The 25,879-nt window shown below is 38.1% G+C and overlaps 2 protein-coding genes across 2 annotated transcripts in view; both read right to left on the bottom strand.

The window, feature by feature from the left end:
• LOC141439217 (nischarin-like) overlaps nt 1-25,879 on the bottom strand; it is a 44,809-nt gene that overhangs the window by 6,121 nt on the left and 12,809 nt on the right. The window lies entirely within an intron of this gene.
• Nucleotides 20,669-25,426, bottom strand: LOC141439219 (beta-hexosaminidase subunit alpha-like). Its single transcript, XM_074103411.1, has 3 exons — nt 25,103-25,426; nt 23,453-23,672; nt 20,669-22,864 (listed from the first exon to the last, which is right to left on the bottom strand). The coding sequence occupies exons 1-3, from the start codon at nt 25,271-25,273 to the stop codon at nt 22,725-22,727; spliced, it is 531 nt and encodes a 176-aa protein (XP_073959512.1). The 5' UTR covers nt 25,274-25,426; the 3' UTR covers nt 20,669-22,724.

The raw sequence follows: 25,879 nt of genomic DNA, 5'->3' as shown, positions 1-25,879 counted from the left end.
CGGCGGCCACGACGAGTGCTACCAATGTCATTTAAAGGTACTTATGTAGATTGGCTTAGGTAGTAAATAAGTAATCGTAAATCTTACCTATTTATTTAAACCTATTTAAAATGTGTCTGTCTGTGTATTTAAGCATTATTATTTTCAATAACATATTTCAATTACAATAGATATACGACTACAAACTTAAACGAATTATTCGGTAGGTAGTTATTTCATGTATTATTCGCGATAATTTCAGAAATCATTATATTTAGAAAAAGGAAGTAGGTAGGATACCGTTACCATTTCGCAAAATAATTACTCCCGGACTTAGTGTCGTGCGGCCGACATACATCGTTCCCAGAATGAACAGAGAATGGGAATCGAACCCAGGTCCTCGGCATTCCGTGCCATGTGCCATACCGCTACACCACATTTGCATTTGCATTTGACTCCAAAAAATTAAAAAAAATAACAAAAAATGGAACCGACTACAAAACCCTTGAAAATATTTTTCTAGGTATGTACGTACTACTCGAAGTCGGTGACTCAGCACGGGAGGGATTGAAACCCATAGTAAGTACCTAAGTGAGGTAGACTACTATATTGTTCCACTGCTGTTGGCTCGTGCTGAGGCACCGACTTCGAGCTAGTACGTACCTAGAAAAATATTTTCAAGGGTTTTGTACTGGGTTCCATTTTTTTTTGTTGGAAATTTTTGTATTAATATTGCTATCTCAACTAGCTTACTGAAGTTTACTGGAGCTAATTGAGATAGCAAGATAAAAACGAACTCACCCGACAAAATACGATGGAAAAACATTATTCAATAGATTTACATGATTTCAAATATTGGTCCCCTGGCGGCCTGGTCGAGAGAGTCATTGTGGGTATTGTGGTACAAATGGCAGGAAATGGCCACGCTAACCCGACGCAGTCCTTTGTGGCTGCTTGCGACACCGACTGCTTCGATAGTTGCAAGTATGGGCGATCGACGAACACTTTTACTGTCATAGACGGGCTTAGGAGTCTACACTACATCAAAATTAACAGTAATAAACGAGGGTTGCGTGGTTAAGCCCGATAAGTAAAATAATTGGCTGTTAAAAAAATAACACTGTGTGAAAATACAAACTGAAATATAGATGCACAGAAAAACCAGAAAAATAAGACCAGCACTGGGAATCGAACCCAGGTACTCGGTATTCCGTACCGCGTGCTATACCGCTACACCACTGCTGGTCAACGGTACAGACACGAATTTCCCCTATGCACCACATATCTCAGCTTGTTTGTTTCTTATTTAGCCACTTAAGCAGTGACACTAGCGACATCTATACAAAAAAAAACACAAAAAAACGCAAAACGCTCCATACGTAAAAGCAAAAATTTGGAATTGAAATAAAAAATACAAAAAGATTCCAAAAAAACAATCTTAACACTGTGTGAGTTTGAAATTCGAAGTTTTTACGAATTATTAGATCGAGTTAGGGTTTGACCATACAGCCGTTATTTTGTATTCCGTATGTTACAACGCTGCTTTAGTTAGATAGTGACACAACAGATTTTTTTTCAGGAGAGCCGTTAAAAAAAAACACTTAAAGCCTTCAAAGCTTGGAACTTTTAATCGACTTGTTTGTTTGTTGTTGTTGGGTATAATCTTGCAAGTTCATTTTGATCCACTCCCAGTGGTCGAATCGATATGAAATTTGGTATAGGTAATCTGTAAGCTGGATGATCTAAGTAAAGTCAGCAAAAAAGCTAGTATTACAAATGAAATTTTTGACAGAAATCATTTCGAGATATTGTACCCTAAAAAGGCGGATACCTATTCTGTGATATAAAGTTGTTGGCGGTATAGGGTATATGTCAGTTTACATGCAATTAGGAACGTCCTACAACCACTTTGACGTATGAAAACACTAATATCGTAATTGTTGTATGAAACATAGTATTTCCCCTTGCAACATTAACAGCGGTTTACGCATGTAGTTTGCGGCTATCGAAGGCAAACGCGTACCTAACTAAAATATATAATTATAATAGCTTTAAAATGCCTAGGCTCCTGGTCTTGACCACAACAATAAATGGTATCTTTACATTATGAATGAGTCATGTTTTAAAAATATAATAAGTAGACAATGTAAGAGGTTAAGGATAAGGATGTTAAGGAATAAGGTGATTTGTGTGGTAGTAGCTGCCATCGACTGGACTTTTATAAACTTACATAAAATATAAGGTCTTGCCTCAAATATAAAAAGAAACAATCAAATGTCAAAAGTCAATAAAAATGTAAAAAATACACCTCAGTAATGCTACCTCAAACAGAAAGGTTTTACATATTTTTTTGTTTTACTAGATTTGCATTTGGTTTTTTCCAAAACTTTTCAAATTTTGAATCTCTCACTGCGCTCAAGATTTTAAATTAGAATCACTCGCTACGCAAGTGATTCAATTATTCTTTGCTTACTTACTCGGAATTCAAAATCAACTATCAGAATAAAAGAAATTTGCTTTATTATTCTCTTAAGTACGCCTGATTAAATAAATTATTTGCTCTATTGTTGCACAAATATAACTATTTCTGCCCCTTGCTGATAGTGCAGTGTATAAGCACCCTTAACCAATGAATCAAACTATGGAACGCGCTTCCAAAGGAATGAAGTAACAATTCAAGGAATGTGTAAAGGGCCTTTGTTGATAGCAACAACCAGAATCACACCTTACCTCGCTTTGTTTAAAGTCCATTATCAATGTTTACAAACTTAAGTATAAAGATTACGCACAGGTATAAGACGGCCAATTAAGTTGAAGTTATGGCGTTTATACAAATTCCAACCTTGTACGTTGAATATAAAGTGAGTTTTGCTATGCTTTTATTTAATAAAATATTGGATGGTTGACACGAATTGTGGGTTGAGACGCAAAAAGTCGTAACAAAAAATTGTTAAGTTCACGTAATAAGATGTCATCGTACTTTGGCTTCAAAGTAAAACGGGCGCTACTGCATTTTTTGCCCTAATAAAAGTCACTATTAAAATCCGGTTTGAATAAAACTTTTCAAGCCAACGGCCAGTCTGGTCTGCATTAAATGCCAAGGTCACCAAGACCACCAGTTAAAAAGTGCGAAGTATGTTTGTCCATAATAACATCATAATCGCCTCGGAATTTATACGTACCTACCTACTCTCAGAACGACAGGGCTTAGGCCCTGTTCCCACGCAGGCCCAGTGCGGATGGGGAACTATACATTGCATTTAATTTCTTCGCATATCTATGCAGGTTACCTTTACGATATTTTCTATTACTATAAAGTTGGTGATAAATTGCGAATGTAATTCGACACATAAATTGCGAAAAGCCCAGAGGTGCGAGCCAGGACTTAAACTCAGGAGAGGCCATAGTTTAAACAAACCATGATCTACCTATGAGCTATCTATGTCTTTAACATGAAGCAGTAACCCAGTGATTATATTATCTTTAGTGTACTGGAAAAAAATACTGTACGTTTGCGCAATAGCTCTCAAACATTTGTATTTTCTTTTTAGTATGTTCACGGTTAAGTTCAACGGCCGGCTGTGGTACGATTCGGATTATTTTGTTGTGAACAGATTTGAATTAATTATTCTAAAGTTACATTTTGCGATCTGTCAATGCTTTAGAAAAAGTCATGTTTTGTATTTGGACATAGACGCTATGGTTTGTGATGTTCGATAAATAATATTTACTTTGTATTAGAGGCCATCCAGAAAATATGGTCAGCACTACTAACCCAGCGGAATTTCACAATTTATGGATGAACCCTTGTATAAATGTGTGGGAATTGTTTGAAACTTTCTTTATAAACAATTCCTTCCACAAGTCTAACAAAATAAAAACATTCATTCATAATAACTGTGTTTTTTGACCAAGATCCTTTTCACATTCGATTCAAAAGAATCTTGCTCAAATGTTCTAAGAAACCTCTCTTTTATTCCAAGTAACAAACAAAAACCTTGAAACGTGAGAATTTAGTTTATGATACAAAAAGACATGCGTGTTTATTGACTGTGAATTTTAACTTTTCTATGACAAATGTAGTTTTTACTTTAATTGAGGTAAGTATTGTTCACAATATTCATCCTGGTCACTTGTTACTGTGTAAATGTTTTGCAGATTAAAAAAGATTCTATAGGCACATGAAATTGCTTGAGCCTGTTACCCCCTAAAGCAAAATTCATTAGCATCATCATCATCTTGGCTTATGTACGATCAATTGCAGGGCAAAAACCTCCTCTAAGTATGAGGGGGCTTAGGCCGTAATTCCCACGCGGATCCAATACAGATTGAGAACTTCACACACACCATTGAATTACTTCGCAGGTCTGTGCACCGTTTTCCTTCACCACAAAGCTTGTGATAAATTTGAAATATAATTTCGCAAATTAATTTGGAAACACTCAGAGGTGCCAGACCAGATTTGAACCCACGATCTTCTGCTTGCCATAGGTTAAACCACTGTACCACCAGAGCTCTTAGCCAATGAATTACCGATTCATTTAATACATATTTTTTAGAGTTACTAAACCACTACTAAACTCTGGAATATTTAAACCTAAATAAAAAAAAAACACTAGAAAGATACAAGTAGGTAGGCACTATGACACAGACACAGCTAGGGGTGGTTAACATTTAGGAAGGAAAAAATATGTTATATTATAATGATAAGTATACGATAAATAGGTTGTTCTTAATATTAATAAATGTAGTTTTTTCCTTTCGCACGGTTTCATAACTAAAAAGGAAAAACTGAACCCTTGTAAAGATCTGGCCCTATACCACGAAGTGCAAAATTCGAACTTCGTATGTTGATGTCCCGCTGACGCTTATGTCATTTAATACGCGAGTGAAAGGGATGGTGCGATACGAACTTGGATTTTCGAGTTTCGTAGTAGCCCATCTGTTCAAATCTGTTGTCCGTCTTTCTGTCCCACTGTTAATAACTCAAGAACATGTGGAGGTACATCAAGGACTTTAATTCATGAGCCACCATGGAACCTTTTCAAAGGAAAAGTCATTACGATTTTCCTTGTTAATTAATGCGATGTCACTATGACGTTGACTGTGAAATGGTTCAATGGTTGCTCATGAATTAAAGTCCTTGACCATATCAAGCTGAAATTAATAGCAAATACATCAAAAACTCAACTCTGCTACCCCATGCAGCAGTGCAAAAATCAAACTTCTAAGTCAACGCGTTAAAAAAATTCAGTGAAGCCGTGGTGGCCTAGTGGTTTGACCTATCGCCTCTCAAGCAGAGGGTCGTGGGTTCGAACCCCGGCTCGCACCTCTGAGTTTTTCGAAATTCATGTGCGGAATTTACCACGAGCTTTGCGGTGAAGGAAAACATGACAAACCTGCACAAACCTGCGAAGCGATTCAATGGTGCGTGCGAAGTTCCCAATCCGCACTGGGCCCGCGTGGGAACTATGGCCCAAGCCCTCTTGTTCTGAGAGGAGGCCTGTGCCCAGCAGTGGGACGTATATAGGCTGGGATGATGATGTACTAGAACTTGTAATTAGTTATAAAGGTATCTCGACGCAATCAATAACTAACCTACGAGCTAACTCTGGATAATAACAAACAAGCTAATAATAGACAAGGCACCTACAAATTCGTACGGAACCTTCAGTGCGTGAGGCCAACTCATTCTTGACCGGTTATTTATATTAGTATAAGGCAGGGGTGGCCAACCGAGCGATCGCGATCGACCGGTTGATCGCGACTATTGGTCCAGTCGATCGTGGGAAGGCAAAAAACATAAATTACTGAACTATGCTGTTTCATTTAAGATTTCAAGTAGTATGTATTGGTAGATCGCACAGGGTTTCGTCAGAAGGTGAACAGTAGATTGTGGGTCTAATCAAGTTGGCCACCCCTGGTATAAGGTGTACTTGATAGTAAACACTTTAAAATATAAATAGAAAACTCCAAGAAAAATTATAGCATGTTACTTAGTAAGCTACACCGATGTGTTAGTTTAGTAAGTGAATGAATGACATATATTTATCCATAATTCGTTAAGATTGAAGTAGAAGTGTAGTGAAAGTAAATCCATAGTAAGTACCTAACTATCTAAGAATAAAACAGGTTCTTGTTCACAATATGAAACGAAGTAAAGATACTTTAGCAATGAATAATATCAAATCTGTCCATAAATTTCCATAACAATAAAATGAATAATTACTATCAGGATGATACATTCCTTTATCAACTGACACATCAAGGTCAAAAATTAACCTCTATACAAAATTGATACACAAACACATTAAAACACAATTAATAATCCAATAAATATGATAACAATTTAAATTATAACGCTCTTTACTCATCAACAGCCAGCGTGCTAACAACATTCCAAACCAACCAATGTGAACCCATTACTATTTACCGAAGCGAAATCTTGATTATTACGGCTTTATTTTCAATTACTTTTGCCTACGTAAGGCAAAGTTTACCAGTACATGTAATGTAAAACAAGGAACAGTGACTATTACTATAAGGAAAACATGACTTACAACCACTTCCACTCAGTGTCTTCTAATAGACTCTGCTTTCTGTAATTTTATTTACCGCACCTTACAGACACTGTAAATTCTGCTAATATTACAACTATAAAGCTTTTTTTAAAACTATTAATCTTGTTAGTACTACCATTTTTTTTTTGAAGATGTGGTGGCCATGTTTGCCTAATCGGGTCTATAGCAGAGGGTTTAGGGTTCAACCCCGGCTCGCACGTGTGATTTTTCGAAATACATGAGCGGTATTACATTTGAAATTTACCACGACCTTTGCGGTGAAGGAAAACATAGTGAGGAGACCTGAAAACCTGCGAAGCGATTCAATGGTTCGTGCGAAGTTCCCACTCCGCACTGGGCCCGCGTGGGTCTATGGTTCAGCCCTCTTTTCTGACAGGAGATGTGCCCAGCATGGACGTAATAGGCTGGGATGATGATAAGCTTTTTATGAACTCTATTTCCTTTTGACTGTCGGGGGTTTTCGATAAGAAAATATCCTAGACTGGCGTTATATCCTGCGGTGCGTGACGTTTCTATCTTGTGAGATTGGCTTATTCAGATATGTATCAATCACATACAAAAATTGTAAAACGTACCTCACGACACTAAAAATCTACGAATTTCGCAATCAAAAACTATTTTAGCCATTACTTTTCTTATTTATGTAATATTATGGAAAGTTATGTAACTATCTGAATTTAGTATACCCACTAAAAACACATCGACATTTTTCCCTCTGCCGTTAAGGGACAGTGGATCGCGGAATTTTGCCATGACATTCCCGATTGGTTAACAAAAACTAACTCTTAATACCGCCGAAAAATTAAAAGCAAAAAATTATAAACTTTTCTATACTTTTAAAAAAACTTAATCAAAAGGTCGTTACTAGTCAAACGGTGCCACAGACTAGGTCAAAGTGTAGAACCCATTATGTAAACGACTTTATTTTATTCGACTGGATGGCCGAGTAATCTCCTGATGGTAAGATTTCACCACTAGACACCTGAACAAGGTTACAGAGGCGGCCAACCTAGAAAAATGGGATACTCAAGTGCAGTTTTCGGCTGTTTTTCGGCTGATAAACAACAGTTCACACTGCTCCTTCAGGCAGGATATTTTCGAGCAAGATGGTGGGAGCAAAGGGCAACTTTTAAGTTGCAAGGCTTTTTAAGTGTTTTTTACAAATTATTATTTTTTGAAGTTGATGACATTGAAAGCTGGCAAACCAATTTTATGCTGGTTATTCTTTAATAGACATTTAGACATTATTTTCAGAAGCCAAGAATCTTAATCTCGGTTGAAATTTAGATATGACCAATGGGGAGCAAAATTTACGCCAACTATTCGGCGTTGTAGCACTTCGACTCCCTCATTACGAAATCCGCGAAATAGGTTTAGAATCATTGGTGTACATTCTGAGATTTCAATGTATGCCCTCGCCCCAAGTACGCCATAGTGCTCCTTGTGCGTCAAATTGTATTTGTTGTGCCTGCGGTAGATATTGATCGTATTTTTCATATGTATGATAATGATAATAGAGAACCATTTTTTGGTTTTAACAGTGTTCAGCGTTTGTGGTCTGGAATGTGACTAAATGCTAGGTTTGTAAAAAACCTAATCAAACCATTAGCCTTATTTAATTATCTCAAAATGGGAAATTGTGTTGAATGAACTTATCAGTTAAGGGGGTTGCTCTTCCATACAAACCTACGGACACCCCGCATAGCTTCCACGGACATGTTTTCTTAGAGGATTTTTTGAGAATAGTAAATTATGGATATGCTCTTCAAGCAAAATCCAAAAAAAAGTAACTTTATTGCATCAAAAGTGCAGCGTGATGCAGTAAATTTTGATGCATTTTACCATTGTATGAGTACAACTGACAGTGTTCGCAGCGAGCATGTAGTGACATCTTATATGGGTGCGTGAGTCAATGTCACAAAATCAAACTATTGTAAATAGGTATCGACTATTTCGTGTGGTCACGTGACCATCACCTTTGGCTCAGATAATACGACAACTAAATGAAGAAAGCATTAGATCACTGAGAGATCAAGTTCAAGTTTCTGAGTCTAGTATCTACTTTTTTTGTTTTTAAATCTGTTATTTTCGTAAGTTGAAACGCCTAAACTATTATTTCTGATTAATGCAAGGACGCAAACTGTAAGTACGACGAAAAATAGGTAAGTTACTTTTAAAATTGTCATTTAAAATAATAATTATTTAAGTAACAGACCCAGTCCTCGGCAAAAATTATAACATTGCATACTTTACATACATTATAATGCGGTGCTTCGATCTAGGACAAGTGGTTTAAATTCAACTTACAAATTCTGAACAGATATTAGTTATTTACTCTTACGTAGACAGTAGCGCCACTAATTTAAATAAAGCATATTTATTCTCACAATAAAAGGTGCTAGGTGTAATCACTAAACTAATTAGTTAAAAAATAAGGTCTACATTCAACATACATTGCATGTGTATGTATGAATATCAAGTTTTACAGTGAGGCTCAAATAAATTCCTACATATCACGGCATTTTTACGGCCGCTAAATCTAGGCTCGGTGAATAAAAAGGTTTTCACAATCGAAGTAGTTTTCGTACCTTTTTATTATTATAACTGGCTAGATAAGTAAAATTTAAACGTCATTATAATACATTTTTGTCACAACGTCAAGTCAATGAGATTGATATTCAAAAGCAATTATGTTTGAATAATTATGGTTTGAACACAAATCAAGAAGTCAAAAAGTTGGCGGACGAGAGGAAATTAGCAAGAGTGCAACTCTTAAACTATTTATGTATGTACGATTCGATGATGAAAAGAATACCTATGTAATTGGATACACGGGTATGTTTATTTTATCATTTTTGTCAGAAACATTAATATTTGTTACAAGAACACCAGAGGCAGGGCTGTAAGAATTTAATTCCTACTGGGTGGCCAAAGTATGGCTTATCGTGTGTACCAAACTTGTGGTCTGCAGCAACCTACTACGAAAACATGCCAAATTTCCCTAACTCTTAGTTGCGTCGTGAACATTTTCACTCCATAGAAGTAAGTCGCTTCCCACCGTCTGTCTGCATATGTACGAGTATGTACTGTATGTACTCTATTATGAAGTGATTCAAGATTTTTTATTTTATTTATAAGTGTGAGAAACGGCAGGGGTTATGGTTTTGGAGCGTATGTATGGTCATTTCTTTCGCACGCTATGCAACAAGGCCTTGATGCATCTTAGCAAACAACAAGACAAGAGCAGAGACAAGAAAATAAGTCTTTGTTAGGAGTGACACAGGTTGTTAATTTTATGCGTATGTTAGTCTGTCTGTGTATCTTTCCGTCGGCCCATCCGTCCGTCCGTCTGTCGATCCGTCCATCTGTCTGTCCGTCTTTCTGTCTGTCTGTGTTTCGAAGTGAACACTACATCATTATTGTCCAGTGATGACATATGGATCCGAGACGTGGTGCTTTACTTTAGGCCTTATAAATAGGCTCAGAGTTGCTCAGCGAGCTATGGAGAGAGCTATGCTTGGGGTTTCTCTACGGGACCGAATCAGAAATGAGGAGATACGTAGAAGAACAAGGGTCACCGACATAGCCAAGCGAATCAGCTCGTTGAAGTGGCAATGGGCGGGCTATATAGCACGGAGAGCGGATGGCCGTTGGGGCCGAAAAGTTCTCGAGTGGAGGCCGCGGATCGGCAAGCGCAGCGTAGGACGTCCACCAACAAGATGGACGGATGACCTGGTTAAAGCCGCAGGTTCGCGGTGGATGCAGGCTGCTGCCAGTTGAAGCAACTGGAGGTCTGTGGGTGAGGCCTATGTCCAACAGTGGACGTCCTACGGCTGAGATGATGATGATGATGATGGTGAATAAAGTTGTACCAACTGTACTTTAGTCGAAAATTTTACTATGACCTTTAAAATTTATAAGTATTTTATTGATAATTAGAAGCAGAGTCTTGAGAAATAGCTCATGTTAGGAGATAAAGAGATCAGAAGAGGTATCGTTAGATTTGTCTCTGTTAGGAGTGACACAGGTTGTTAATTTTATGCGTATGTGAGTCTGTCTGTGTACCTTTCCGTCGGCTCATCCGTCCGTCCGTCTGTTGATCTGTCCATCTGTCTGTCCGTCTGTCTGTCTGTCTGTGTTTCGAAGTGAACATTACATCATTGTCCTATTTTTTTAATTATTGTTTACCAACGCACACACCAAACCTTTTATCCTAAAAAGCTGAAATTTAAGATAAGGAAAAAATGGGATTTATTATGTAGGTACCTACATAAAATTCTACTGGTTCGTAACTATTATTTAGTTTTTAGGGTTCCGTACCTAAAAAGTGCCAACGGAACCCTATTTCTGAGACTCCGCTGTCTGTCTGTCTGTCTGTCCGTCCGTCTGTCACAGGGCTCTATCTCTTGAGTCGTAATAGTTAGACACTTTAAATTTTTACAGATTATGTATTACTGTGGCCGCTATAACAACAAATACTCAAACCAGAATAAAACAAATATTTAAGTTTTTTTTTGCTAATGTCTAATGTTGTATAGATAATGGTACGGAACACTTCGTGCGCGAATCCGACTCGCACTTGGCCAGTTTATTTTTAATACCCAGGGTATTCAATGTTATATATTTAATTTTACAACTCTATCTCCATATCACTAATCTCTGTAAATTTTACATGCAGGCAGAAAGGAATAGCAAAAATCTAAATTCAATATCAGGATATTTTGAAAAAGATAAGTATTGTTCACAAACCGATCTTAATGACGATGATGATGATGATGATGGTCGTATGTCATCGCTGCCGAATTCTAACTTTATTCAATGAAAGACATGGAGAAACTTTGTCACAAAGACATAGTTCAGATAATTTGATATTACGCTGTCCGTCCGTCTATTTCTATAGGATTACTTAAAACTGAAGCAAACTGAAGTGGCAGTGGGCCGGCCATATCAGCCGAAGAACCGATAACTGCTAAGGTAAACGAGTAAAAGCCTAGCGTGGCGAGGGACGCCCTCAGACTAGGTGGAGCGATGATCTTCACTGGGTAGCTGACAGTAACTGGATGAGAGTGGCCGAGGGTCGTGCTCAGTGGCGTGCAATTGGAGACGCCTATGTCCAGTAGTGGGCTAAGATAGGCCGATGATGATGATGATGATGATGATGACTTAAAATAAGACAATAATCCCACTCATATTATAAATGCGAAAGTTTGTTAGTCTGTTTGTTTAATTCTTTATTACCTTTTCACGTCTAATTCGTTGAACCGATTAGGATGAAATTTGGGATACAGATAGTTTGAGTCCCGTAGAAAAACATAGGGTAGTTTTTTTTAATCGCAATATTCCCGCGGAATAGCTATAAACGAATTCTACGCTGACAGAGTTGCGTGCAACAGTATGTAGGTACATTAGGGATTTACCTACTGATAGTCTGATTTACGTCCATATGCTGTAACTAAAAAGCATCGGTCACTTTATTCGTACACCTAGGTATCTTATAGTCTGTCTGCTAATACTATTTCTGTATTTATTAATACACAATTCCTTTCAGATTCAATGCTAACTAACTGCATATAACTTTGCCTGGAATCATTATATTGCTGAAGTAGCCTAGGTGCTGTCATGCAATATTCAAGGTGAAGAAAAGAAGAAACGTTGAATGTTGATATGCAAGAAATTAAGGAATATCTGACTGATTAACTATGTTTGATTTATTTATTAACGCTGTGTTATAAAGTTTGTTCTAAATAAATATGATGTACACAACGAAATAAAGTCTTCGTAGGCATCTTTCTTTTAGCGTTCCGTGGGTGGAAATTTTAGTGGAGCTTCTAAAAACAAGAATACCAACAGGTATGTAGTTTTTATTTTTTGACCATCAGTGGTGTAGCGGTATAGCAAGCGGTACGGATTACCGAGGACCTGGGTTCGATTCCCAGTGATGGTCTTATTTTTCTGTTTTTTCTGTGCATCTTTATTTCAGTTTGTATTTTCAATTTAGGTTTTACGGGATGACCGTAAAAGTAAAAATTTGGAATTGAAATAAAAAATACAAAAAGATTCCAAAAAACCAATCTTAAGTTTTTATTTGTCGAATGAAACTACAGTAATATCAGATGATGAGATAATAGGGGTACATATATATAAAGTACTATAAAACCGTACAACTTTGACCTTTGAGATAACTTTGCCCAAGTTGACATTTTTTAAAATATCTGAAATAAAAAAAAATTGACTGATTTGTGACCACTTTGTGACATGCACATTTCTAAATCATTTTTGTATATTTTTTTCCCTGTTGTCACGAATAAATCTTTTCTTTTCCCTTTATATCGGAATATTTCTTTATTCCTGACGGGAGTTGCTTCTCCTTTTTAGGGTTCCGTACCCAAAGGGTGCCAACGGGACCCTATTGCTGAGATTCTGCTGTCTGTCTGTGTGTTTGTCTGTCTGTCTTCTACTGGTTCGTAACTATTATTTAGTTTTTATAGTTAGGCCAACGGGACCCTATTGCTGAGACTCTGCTGTCTGCCTGTCTGTCTGTCTGTCTGTCTGTCCATCCGTCTGTCACAGGGCTTTATCTCTTGAGCTGTAATAGCTACCCGTGTGATGGGTTAGAATTAGACCTCTCCATTTCTTCCGTGGATGTCGTAAGAGGCGACTGAGGACCGTAGGCCACAGGCTAGCAACCTGTCACTATTGTACCGTTTTCGTCAAACTTAAAACCTAAAATTGCTAAAAGTGGCTCCGAAGCTGTAACGTTTCGTGTGCTTTGCCTACCCCATTTAGGCATACATGTTTGTGTGTACTAGACACTTGAAATGTTGACAGATTATGTAGGTATTACTGTGGCCTCCATAACAACAAATACTAATAATAAAGTAAGTAAAATTAAAAAATAAATGGAGTTGTCATACAAGAAACGTGTTTTTTCCCAGCGTTTTTTGGTTACTAGGCGTTGCTAAAACTTATTTAGGACTATTGCATGGTAGGTGCACGCGGCTATTAGCTAGTTTTATAAGATCTCCGCTTACAAATTGTATCTTTCGCGTCACTGCTTTCATTATAGTGGCATCATAATAATGTTTGATTTTGAGTTTGCATTACATTATAGGCACTAAGTAAGTATAGAAGTTAGCTTGGTCAAAACTGTCTTATTGGCTGTACATTTATTTTCATCCAATGTAGTGTCCCAAATTTCAAATTTGACAATTTTCAAAATCACTCAATATGCTTGACTGAAATGTTTTGAATGAAATCTGGGCCATGTGGTCCGAAATAAAGGTCTTTACTTATTATTGTAATAGCTGGTTCAGATTTTCGATCACGAACCCATCTGGACCCGGTCATTTGAAAGGCATGGGACCACAGCCAACATATCTAATATAGATGAGATGAGCAGAATTTTGGAGGTCTATCCCCTAATACACTATTAGGATGTGCTAGCGGACAGGCCTCTACAGTTGTCAGATCCGAACAGTAATTCACATGGAGTGGGCTATGGCGTTATAGGATGCCGCATACAGCATTACCGAGATATGGAGTGAGATAACGGATACCTACCATTCCAATTTTTCCAATATCATATAAATTGTACTTTTAGTAGACGATGACATGCCGTTCACTAAATGGGCCGCTCAAACTATTGACCCCCCGGAACAACGAGGTGTAGTATAATATAATGCTTCAAAAATGTGTTTCACATACTTTTATTCTGACCTAGAAAGACTTGTAATAGTATGTGATATTTTTGATTGGTTCGATTGTATCTATCTTGTCTTGAGTGGATAGAGATTAACGAAATAAATACTTGAATAATTGAGTGGTTTCGGTGTTACCAGGTTCCTTGACCCTTGATGCGTGGCTTTACTGGTATGTCCATGAGGCACATGTGCTGTATGACCAGTGATGTAAATAATGGAGTTGTTCTTTCAATAAATAATAAACTTTATTACATACATTATAATAATTATTTTTATTCTTGGACCACATTTAGATTAACAATGAAAATTGCTACGGGAATATTATATTACCTTATCATTACTATGGCGACGTGTCAAAAGAACGCTGCACATTGCTTCGGGACAGAGAACTTGTTAATTTGCGGAACCTCATATAAATTGATAACAATATTTTTTACTTTACTTCTTCGCTACGAACCGTGCCCCACAACTACGTCCATGTGAAATATCTATACAATAAATTTACATAAACGCCCGCTCTCTTTCTCTTCCATGTAAAACAATATGTTATTATGTATGTATAGTATATGTCACACAAGCTAGACTAGCTGTCACAAATACCTACTATATAAATATAACTATTATTAGGTATTGTGTGATATATATATTATTTCATGTAGGAGGAGGGAGGTGGAGGAGGGCGTGTACTGCATGTTATTATATTATGTAGGAACGTATCACATAGATCTAACTGTGCCGCACGGTTGACAGCAGAGAAACCTAGGGCAAAATTAAATACTGTAGGTTCTAGAAACTGACTAACAGTCAAGCTCAAAAAAAATATTTGCTTGGTACGGTTGGCTTGTTGATTGACTGGACAGCGGGCATATTTAACTTGTATCACAGTTTATACCTTTTTTTTGTTCTCAAAGTATTAGCTGAATCTAATGCCGACGTTGTTTACTAGCAGACCTGACCCCCTGATTCTGATAATTATTCTCAAACGCTGTCTAATGCGACATACTGCATTTTACTTACCCCAAAGAAAAGATTGTATGGTAGAACTGCAACTGTCACAGGCGGAACGGCAGTAATGGGCCTGGTAATTGCAGCCTGCTCGCGTGCTTGGACAGATGAGAGGAATAAAGCAACATAATAATTAAAAGAAACTGGAATTAATCAAAATACCACGCACAGGACTTATCACGCTAACACACACGAGTAATATTTACCTCGATGTTTCGGCAACATTACAGTGGCCGTGGTCACGAGTAGACTGAAGTGTGGGGTGTCTGTGTGGATTTACTGTACCAGCGGGAAAATTACAAATTAATTATACCCACTGCCCGGTCAACCAGACTAGTTAGCCGTAGATCCTACAGGCAAAGAGCGCTCAAAAAGTAGCAAAGTAAATACATTCCCTTTTTACTCTTAGTATTTGAGGACATGTATAGTTATTTTCACACCTCTCCTTCAGAAAAGTAACTTTTCCTCCCTGACGAGAGGGAGCAAAGTGGAACTTTTCTGTTCAAGGCTTTTCTAAGTATTTTATTGCAAATGCAATTTTTTGAAGTTGATAATTGTAAAGCCACGCCATTTTCTATGCTGGTTGTTCTTTAATAATATTTAGAATTTACTTTTTTCAAGTTTCTTAATGCTCGGTGTGAAAAGTTGTATGAGCGACTCGGGAGCAAAATTATTTTCATCTTGTGCGTTAACACTTGAATCCCTCATTACGCTCAGGATTCTACTTTAGAATCCTTCGCTACATTCTGGATTCAATGTACGCCCTCGCCGTAAATACACCATTTTGCTCCCTTGTGACACAATAGTTATTTGTGTCACAAGGGAGCAAAATGGTATAGAAAATGACGTGGCTTTCCAATTATCAACTTAAAAAAATTGAATTTGCAATAAAACACTTAGAAAAGCCTTGAACAGAAAAATTGTACTTTGCTCCCTCTCGGTAGGGAGGAAAAGTTACTTTTCTGAAGGAGAGGTGTGAAAAAAACTATTTGAGCATTTTTAAATAAAGTTTGTACATTTGATTTGCGACTCCTATTTGTGATAAAAAATTGCAGGTATGTAGAGTGAACGATACTGAGTCGTAGTAACATAGTCTCTCAAAATGTCCCAATTGGTTTGTATGGAAATTTCCTGTTTTGTTAAATTGTTACCAAAACTATGGATTTGCGGTAACAAAAAAGGAACTTTCCATACAAATTAATTGGGACATTTCGGGAGACTATGTTATTTAAACTCAGTGAACGATTCACTCTATCTACCTGTAAATTTTTCCCAAATCGGAGTCGAAAAAATCAAATGTACAAACTTTTTTAGAAATGCTCATTTTAGCACTGTAGCTTGCTGTGACAAAGTACCAAACTGTTCAGCTACCTATGAGCTTGACTGCTTCGAATTGGGTTTGATGCAACATCTGTCTCCGATGATGACGTGTCAGCTAAACTGAACGTGCCCGTAGTCTGCAAATACGACGGACTATTTGCGGTAGTTCTAGTTCCTTCACAAGACCTTGAAGAAAGAACTGCGTTATTTTTCCGCCTTTGTACCTTTGCAAGAACTGAAGATGCTACTGCGAAAGGAACAAAGACAAAAAAATAAACGCAGTTTTTCCTTCTAGTCTTGTAAAGGAACTAATGCAAAAAAAACGCAGTAGTTCCATCGCACGAACATCCAAAGGAAGCACTGCCAATAATCCAGTACGCACGACTACAAGCCTGCTGGATCGGATAAAAATCCTAGCAGATAATACTTACAATAGGTAGTTATATGATACGAATTGACAACTGTTTTCGACTCGAAGGTAACAAAGGGAGTGTAGATGATTTTGGAACTGCTCGTAGTCTTCTGCTGATTGTGCCAAATCATCCGTTATGATTATCCTAACAAAATCAATTTATAGAGATATGGAGGTACAAAATTAGCACGGGATAGTTTTTTACCGCAATTTGATACCAGTTATCGGCGAGTGGGTGAACGTTTGCTGTTATGTAAGTATTTCGTAAGTATTTATTTATACCTATAAAGGCAAAACATGGCCTAAAAATGCATGAGATTTGGCAAACATACAATTGGAATTATGGAATACTCCTTGAGGATCACAGAGGTGCAAGAAGTTTTTTTTTAATTCGAATACCTACACTACAGAATAGATTTTTTCTTCAACGGGAGCGAAGCCGCGGGATTAAGCTAGTAATTATATATACGAACTGAGAAATCCAGATGCAGAAGCCTAGATAAACTCTTCGTCAACTCTTTTCATGGTTAGCAACTTATTAATAATTGATATTAGCAGCTTATGATTACTAATTCTCTACCAAAAGTCTTGCCACAGAAATTGAGTGATGATGATGATGATAATTAGGGTAGTAAACTCTGTATGCTTTTTATTACCTCTTTTGATAGAAAGAGCTTACACGAAGCACTGTTCATAAAATATTAGGTATGTCTAAAGGCACTGTTATACATGCTCGTTACTAGTAACATGCTTATAAGAATGCTTATGAGCATGCTCATGGACTGAAGCAAACGCGTTCACACTTGCTTATTACCTTTCCCCCTTCCACCCCGTCTCGAGCTTGCCACTAATAAGCATGCTCGATAGTAGCATGTCCTGTTCACACATGCTACTAGCTAGCATTTGCTTAATAGTAGCATGCTTTCTTGCTACTAAAGAGCATGTGTAACAGTGTCTTAAGGGACTTTGGCCTTACGGATGCCCTTGATAAACTTGATTGCCTGTGCATTCCTGTGCGTGTCGTACAAGTGACTAAGAGCCCTGGTGGCAGCGCTCTCTATTGCCAACTACGAATTCCAGCTCTCGGCGTGGAAGGTAAGGACAAACCACCGCACTATTTTCCCAAGAAACTCGTCCTGTACATTTGCTACCGATTTTCAACCGACGACCATGACCACATTAGCAAGAGTAGTAACTACGAAAAGTAACTATAAATATAACCTGAATAATAGCAAGACCATCAACCAAGACAAGAAACCGTGGTCAGAATCTTGGTAATTTCTCAATTTATCGTACACATATTATGAACACTTGAAAGGCGTTTGGCTCGTATTATAATATGCGAACAGTTATACAAGACCCTGCTTCTAATTATCAATAAAATACCTATAAATTTTATAGGTCGTAGTAAAATTTTCGAGTAAAGTACAGTTGGTACAAAATTTCGTGACTCGATAAAAAAATGTGAATATTACTCGAAGGAGTACCCCGATCGGGTAGCTAAGTGTCGCAATAGACTTTCGCTAGCTGGCGCTGTCTATTTGAGTGTGTGCGTGAGCTCCTAGTGTCCGTATACGGCCGCAATTGACGTTCAAAGTAAAGCACCTCGTTTGCGGCTTTGGCGGAATATTTCATTTCGAGTGTGGGGTCAAAAAATCGGTTACGCTTAGATACTCCCGCCACTAGTTTTTGGTGAAATAATTCTTCATAATTTACGAAAAAAACCTGAAAAAAGGAACTATTGATAACAGCGCCATCTAACGGGACATTGCTCATGAGCTAACCAGGAGCAAACCCCTTAATATTCCGGACCTTACGATAGTAACGCCATCTAGCGATACGTATTTCGCCTGTCCAGTAGGCCCTCATTGTAACCAAAGTTTAGTTTATTAAGCACAAAGTTAAGAATGTTTCCCAGAACAAGGGCTACGGATCAGCCCGGCATTGTCAAGCTAAAATCAACTTAAGACGTACGTAAGTTATCCGGAAATTTCGAATTCCTTGCAAATTCTCCCTTGGCGTCTAAAGTCGAGGTCGCTCAATAGAAGCACTCTGGCATGCCTGAGCTAAACACCACTTGCTGAGGCGGGCCATCTAGCAGCTCGTCCCTCTCAGCCTCTCAAAGAGATATAACCACTCCTCTCTCCGTAAGGCTGTAAAGCCGCAAAAAGCCTAACAGTAACGTCGTTAGAAACAAAGGATATTTATCCGGGTTTATTACATCAAAATATTTTAATTCAATTTAGAATACTACAAATAACAAGTATTACAGTGGAATATTATATCAGAATAGCGTGTGGTACATATATTTAACAGTCTGAAATTCTTTCGATGCCAAGATCTAAGATATCATCATCATCATATCAGCCGAAAGACGTCCACTGCTGGACATAGGCCTTCCCCAAGGCTCTCCACTCAGACCGGTCTTGGTGCTTTATTCGCATCCACCGCGATCCCGCGATCTTAACCAAGTCGTCGCTCCATCTTGTTGGGAGGCCTACCGACAGCTCGTTGTATCTACGATATACTTGAAGCTAATTATGTATGTTACCCTTATTAAATACTTTACTATTGTTAGCGATTTGGTATGCAGTAGCGATAAGCTAAACAAATGAAAGCCTAAATAACGCTTATTTATCACAAATTAAACGATGGGCACAATACCTACACATTAACTAGGTTACGTATATGGTGCGATGGGTATTAACTTAATAATAAGTAGGTAGGAAAGGTATCTACATAAATTTATTGAACACTAACACATAAGTAGTAAGTAGTACAAGAAAACACAGGTATATAGGTATATAGATATTTTCCAAAGTAAGCTACTTATAGGCGGCCTTATTGCTTCAGAACGATGCCTTATATATGCCGATGATTAGATTTTTTAATTATATTATATTATGTTTATTCTCGGGTCTTGGGTGTTTACTATGTATTTAAGTATGTATCAATCTATATAATTATATTTATCCCTTGCTTAGTACCCATAACACAAGCTTTGCTAAGCTTACTTTGGGACTAGGTCAGTTGGCCTCTACGGCCAACACTATGCTGAGCTGAGACCGTTTCGCGATTTCGCAAATACTGTCGTTAATATTTATTTTATGGTTGTTTTATTTTGTGTACTTACTTATAATATGTATTTTCGAATTAGCGAATAAACGTTTCTATTTATTTATTTATTTATTTATTTAATTGGTGTGAATTGTCCCGTGACATTTATTATTTATTTATTATACTAGCTTTTACCCGCGGCTTCGCACGCGTAAACTATTCGGTGTGGTAGCTGCAATTGAAATTTTCGGGATTTTACAAGTTCCCCTGGAAATTTCCAAAATTTATATCGTGGTCTTCATTGAGGTTGTGATGTGAATAACTGTACAAAATTCAAGACTCTAAACCCAGTGCTGAAGTTTCAAAATTTTTCCCTATCCAAATTCAAATGCAAAATTCAAATTCAAATCATTTATTCAGTAAATAGGCCGCAATGGGCACTTATACACGTAATTTTTTATACTACCAGCGCTTTCGGAAAGACCATCATTGCCAAGAAGAATGCGCCGCAAGAAACTTGGCAGAAAGTCATTTTTTCAAAATAAAATAATTACAAATAAAATACTTAAAACTACAGTATACAATTAAAGAAAAAAATACAAAATAATAATAATACAGGGATGTATGGGGTCCCTTAGTTATAAAACTATACCGTGGGATTATCGGGATAAAAAGTAGCGTACTTATGTGTTATTCCAGACATACGGCTACCTACATCCAAATTTCATGCCTCTAAGCCTAGCGGTTGTTATTTCGACATTTTATTCCTAGGTATCCCGTGGTAATATCGGGTCAAAAAGTCGTCTATGTGTTTTTCTAGACATCCAGCTTCCTACATACCAAATTTCATGACTCTAAGCTCAGCGGTTAATATTTCTAGATTTTATCCCTATCCCGTGGGAATATCGGGGTAAAAAATAGATTATGTGTTATTCCAGAGGTCCAGCTGCCTACATACCAAATTTCATGGCTCTAAGCCCAGTGGTTGTTATTTCGAGATTTTATCCCTAGGTATCCCGTGGGAATATCGGGTCAAAATGTCGCTTATGTGTTATTCCAGACGTCTAGCTACCTACATACCAAATTTCATGACTCTAAGCCCAGCGGTTATTATTTCAAGATTTTATCCCTATCCCGTGGGCATATCGGGATAATAAATTAGCCTGTGTTATTCCAGAGGTTCAGCTATCTACATACCAAATTTCATGGCTCTAAACCCAGTGATTGTTATTTCGAGATTTTATCCCTAGTTATCCCGTGGGAATATCGAGTCAAAAAGTCCCTTACGTATTATTCCAGACGTCCAGTTACCTACATACCAAATTTCAGGGCTCTAAGCCCAGCGGTTATTAGTTCAAGATTTTATCCCTATCCCGTGGGATAAAAAGTAGCCTATGTGTTATTTCAAACGTCCAGCTACCTACTTCTCAAATTTCATGACTCTAAGCCCAGCGGTTGATATTTCGAGATTTTATCCCTATCCCGTGGGAATATCGGAATAAAAAGTAGCCTATGTTTTATTCCAGATGTTCAGCTATCTACATACCAAATTTCATCCAAATCCGTCTAGCCGTTTCAGCGTGAAAGAGTAACAAACATACTCACTAACTCACTCACTCACTCACTCACTCACTCACAAACTTTCGCATTTATAATATTAGTAGGATGTTCAGCTATCTACATACCAAATTTCATCCAAATCCGTCTAGCCGTTTCAGCGTGAAAGAGTAACAAACATACTCACTAACTCACTCACTCACTCACTCACTCACTCACAAACTTTCGCATTTATAATATTAGTAGGATTATTCGATATAATTCATATTATTCGGTGTTTCTTTATTAATTATTTCCTAATAATGTGTTTTCTCGTGTACCTACAGTCTAGAGCAAAGATTACAAAAATATGTATAAACGTCCGTAATGTTAAGTGTATAAAGTCGAAATGTAGCTACCTATAGGTAGATATTTTTGTAACTTTGGCCGCACTTTTGCACTTGACTGTACCTTACCTACCTATCGAATCTAAATGTCTCTATTATTATAGATGTCGATATATAGAGAGATATATATCTTTCAATTTGATTTCTACTTTTTTGACGACATGGCCTTGTCATCATGAAATTCACCATCATCATTCGATAAGTATTGTTTTATAGGTAGACAAATAAACTTATTTCCCTTGATACCTACGGTTTCATAGTGCCTCAAGAATGAAATGTTTGATAATACAATGTAATAACTACTGTAGGTAGGTATATATACCGCATAATAAACAGTCCAGAGCAATACCTAGTACATTAAGAAAACTACGCGGTAAGCAATATAGACGACCTTATCGCTACAGGGCGATCGGTTTCAGGCAACATTTCAAAAACGAAAGGATAAAGAAACAAATTAAAATAGGTGCAATCCATACTGATGTATTATATTTGAATGCGAAAGTGTGTGTGTTCGTAAGTTTGTCCGTCTTTCACGTCGAAACGGAGCGACGGATCGACGTGATTTTTGGCATAGAGATAGTTTATGGACCTGAGAGTGACAAAGGCTACTTTTTATCCCGGGAAATGCACAGTTCCCGAGGGAACAGCGCGCGATAACCAAATTCCACACGGGCGAAGCCGCGGGCAAAAGCTAGTTATCAATAAAATTAAATTACTGATAGTACAGTCACCTGCACTTAGTATCAATAGGGCTTACATTATAGTTTTCAGACGGGTAAAACAGCTGAGCGAAGGTCTCCAGTCCGCGCAAGATCCCCCATATAGAAGCGCTTTTCAGGTGTGACTCCGCCTCCACCGTCAGGTTGTCTAAAATATAAATCTTCGTTAATTACTTCACAAGCTTGCCCTAGCAGAATAGCACAATGGTTATCATCAACCGGATATCAGATATTCTCTGTTGAAGTTGAACAAAGCTAGCCCCCCAATGCCTATGCCTCTGCACGCACGCGCCGTCGACACGTTTGTATCGCGATACGCAAGCGAGTCAGATGCAGCTTGTACCGACTGGTTAGATCATTTCCCCAAAATCGTTATTTCCTAATATCAAAATTTCCATTCGCCTTTTTTCCCAAAAGCTTTTTCTCCCAATATACTTTTTTAATCATGATGATGATCACGATCGTTTTCACCACTTCTTTCTGTTAAACGGTACAGGATTAGGGTGGAAAGAGATAGTATGCGATCATGAACGCCAGAGCGTTAGACAATACTGCCACAGGTACGTAAGACGTCTTGGCTCCGTTACCAGGGAGTGGACAGGGAGTCGGTACGATACGAACTGGGGGCTACTACGAAAATTGAAGTTCGTATCGTACCGTCACTCTCACTCTTGTATTAAATAATACAATGTAACTGTAATGTTGTAATGTTAACTAAAAAACAATAATAACTTACAACTCTCATCCATCCCCAAGTGCGGATAAGCCTCGCATGGCTTAGTCAGTTCGATGTTGATATCCTGGAGCAGCCCCGTCACGAAACTCCGGCTGCGGCGCCGCATGTTCCTCCTGAGGAGTTCCCTCCGTATGGCTCTGGTGGCATCCTGTTGCTGATGCAGCAGCTTCTCGTAGCGGACCACGGCGGCCAGTAGAATTACGCACGTTTCGCCTATAACCTATGCAATAGGGTAATTTATTCGATCTTTTCATATGATTTTCGGGGGCACATTTTTATGGCTCAGTTAGGTACATTGGTCGACAGGGCCCGCGTGCGGGGTGCGGTAGATTTCCAACATTCCCCGCATTCGGGGAACCGTTTTCATTGGTTTTCACGCTGTATGCAAGCGCCGTCACAGCCTGAAATTTTGGAGGGGATCACATAATACATCGCGGCTAGGGGCAAATAATTGCCTTTTTTTATTTTCTAAATTTTTAGATTTTTCAATTTGACGTGTTACGATTTTGGGGCCATTATTGACATGGTACAAGATTCTGTTGTCGGTGGAGTAATATAGAGAAAGACCACAAATGAGGTGGAAGGACGACATTTCCCGGCAGACAAGTGGTGGATGGATGTTGGCAATGGATCGTCAGGCTTGGAGTAATGGAGAGGAGCTCTACGTCCGACGGGCGCTGTAAACGCTGCTATGATGATGGTGATCATTTGACATGAAAACCATTCCTATACTTACTATTTTCCGTTACTGACTTTAGGATGCACGTCGACCACATTGTCGAAAATGATATAGATTGAACAAGTGCACAAAATGCGCCATTCCACTTTTACCCGAGCCCCGGGTGAGGATGGATGGTTAAGTCGAGGTGACTCCCAAACCCTCATTGCACGTGTCGCGATCGCCGTGCGCCCCTAAACATCCAAGGGGCGCAGCGCCCTAGACCATCTTAGGGCGCGAGAGGGACCCCATCCCGGGGTGGCCAGCGGGGGTCACGGTAGAATGATCGGGATCCCGTGGCGTCCACACAAAGGCCGAGAGGGTAAGGTCGTGTGGTTTATTCGGTATGGGTTAGCCCTTGAGGGTGGGACATGCACAAGTCTCATTGGCGTCACATCGCAAAACTTTTATGCAAATTTTAACTAGGTACCTACCGTTGTAAAGTTGTAATACTCCAACACAAAAGTTCAAAATAGATAATTGCCTTTATCCAGTTACATTAGTAAAATAAAACCTAATATTTCTTCCAAATAACTAGAGCTGCGTTTGTGCCTGATTTAAAATATATAAAATTAAAAAAAAAACTCTTTAATAATATTCATGAATAACAAAAAAAAACATCTTATGACTGAAAGTGTATACAATCATAGGTACACAATCGTTAAATTAAACAAAACACAATAACTGCACACAGTGGACCGAGATAATCGGGCAACAGATAAAGCTTTATCCTGTTTAAAACAATCAGGAAAGTTATACTTAGTCAAATTAAAATTAAGTAGGTGATAGAGTCATTCTCGATGACGCATGCCGTGGTTCTTATTACGAGTACAATGTCATTAATATCTAATTTTGACAAAATCACGCGTCTTCGTGGATGGCACTAGGTGTACCTATACTTAGCTCTATGTTAAGTCAACACCAAAACTGACCTTAAAATTAAACTGCGCTTTGTCGAATTTGTAGAGAATGTTCTCCTTTTCCTCATACTGGGGTTTTGGCCATACTTCTCCCTTCGTCGGCGGGTACAATGGCCCAGGGTCCACCATAAACATTTCGGCATAACAGACCACAACTAAACAAGCAAACACACAACTTCTCATGGCTCTTAACTAAAGTACACTGAATGATCTGTCGCTACAAAGTATTTTGCGAGGGTGACTAAAGAGGAAATCGAACGTTTCCTGTGTTGTTCGTTGTTTCCGTAGAAACATATCGAGCGGACTGAAGAGTGAATGAGTGAATGCATGCGAGAAATGATTTCATATCGCATTGACACCAACTTTACGGATTGGCATCGATCATCATCATTAAGGTTGCCATTGTAATTTATGAAAAAAAAATGTATGTTGAATTCGGATAGGTGTGTAAGAAGTCACAAGAGAGAGGTCACTTTCCAGGCAAATTTCATGTGAGAAGAGAGTTTGAAGATCTATTTATGCATCAGAGTTGGGAAGCTTCGGTAGCCCGTTGTAGAGCGTAGCAGTTACTCTAATTGGTCACTAGATGGCGCTACTTAAGGCTACACTGGCAACACCGCCAGTTGAACCTGTGTAAAAGTGGGATTCAATAATCAAGATCAAGAGTAAATAATACTAAGTAAATAGTACTTGTAAAAAGCTAGATTTCTTTATAACAAAATTGTCGTTATTTTATTGAAAAACTTGTTGGCTATGAAGAAAGTGGCGCTCAGGTTTCATTTCACTCTT

The sequence above is a fragment of the Choristoneura fumiferana genome, chromosome 20 (genome assembly GCF_025370935.1).
Source record: "Choristoneura fumiferana chromosome 20, NRCan_CFum_1, whole genome shotgun sequence".
Taxonomy (NCBI): Eukaryota; Metazoa; Arthropoda; class Insecta; order Lepidoptera; family Tortricidae; genus Choristoneura; species Choristoneura fumiferana.
The sequence above is the reverse complement of the archived record's forward strand: the minus strand, read 5'-3'. Positions and strand labels throughout refer to the sequence as shown.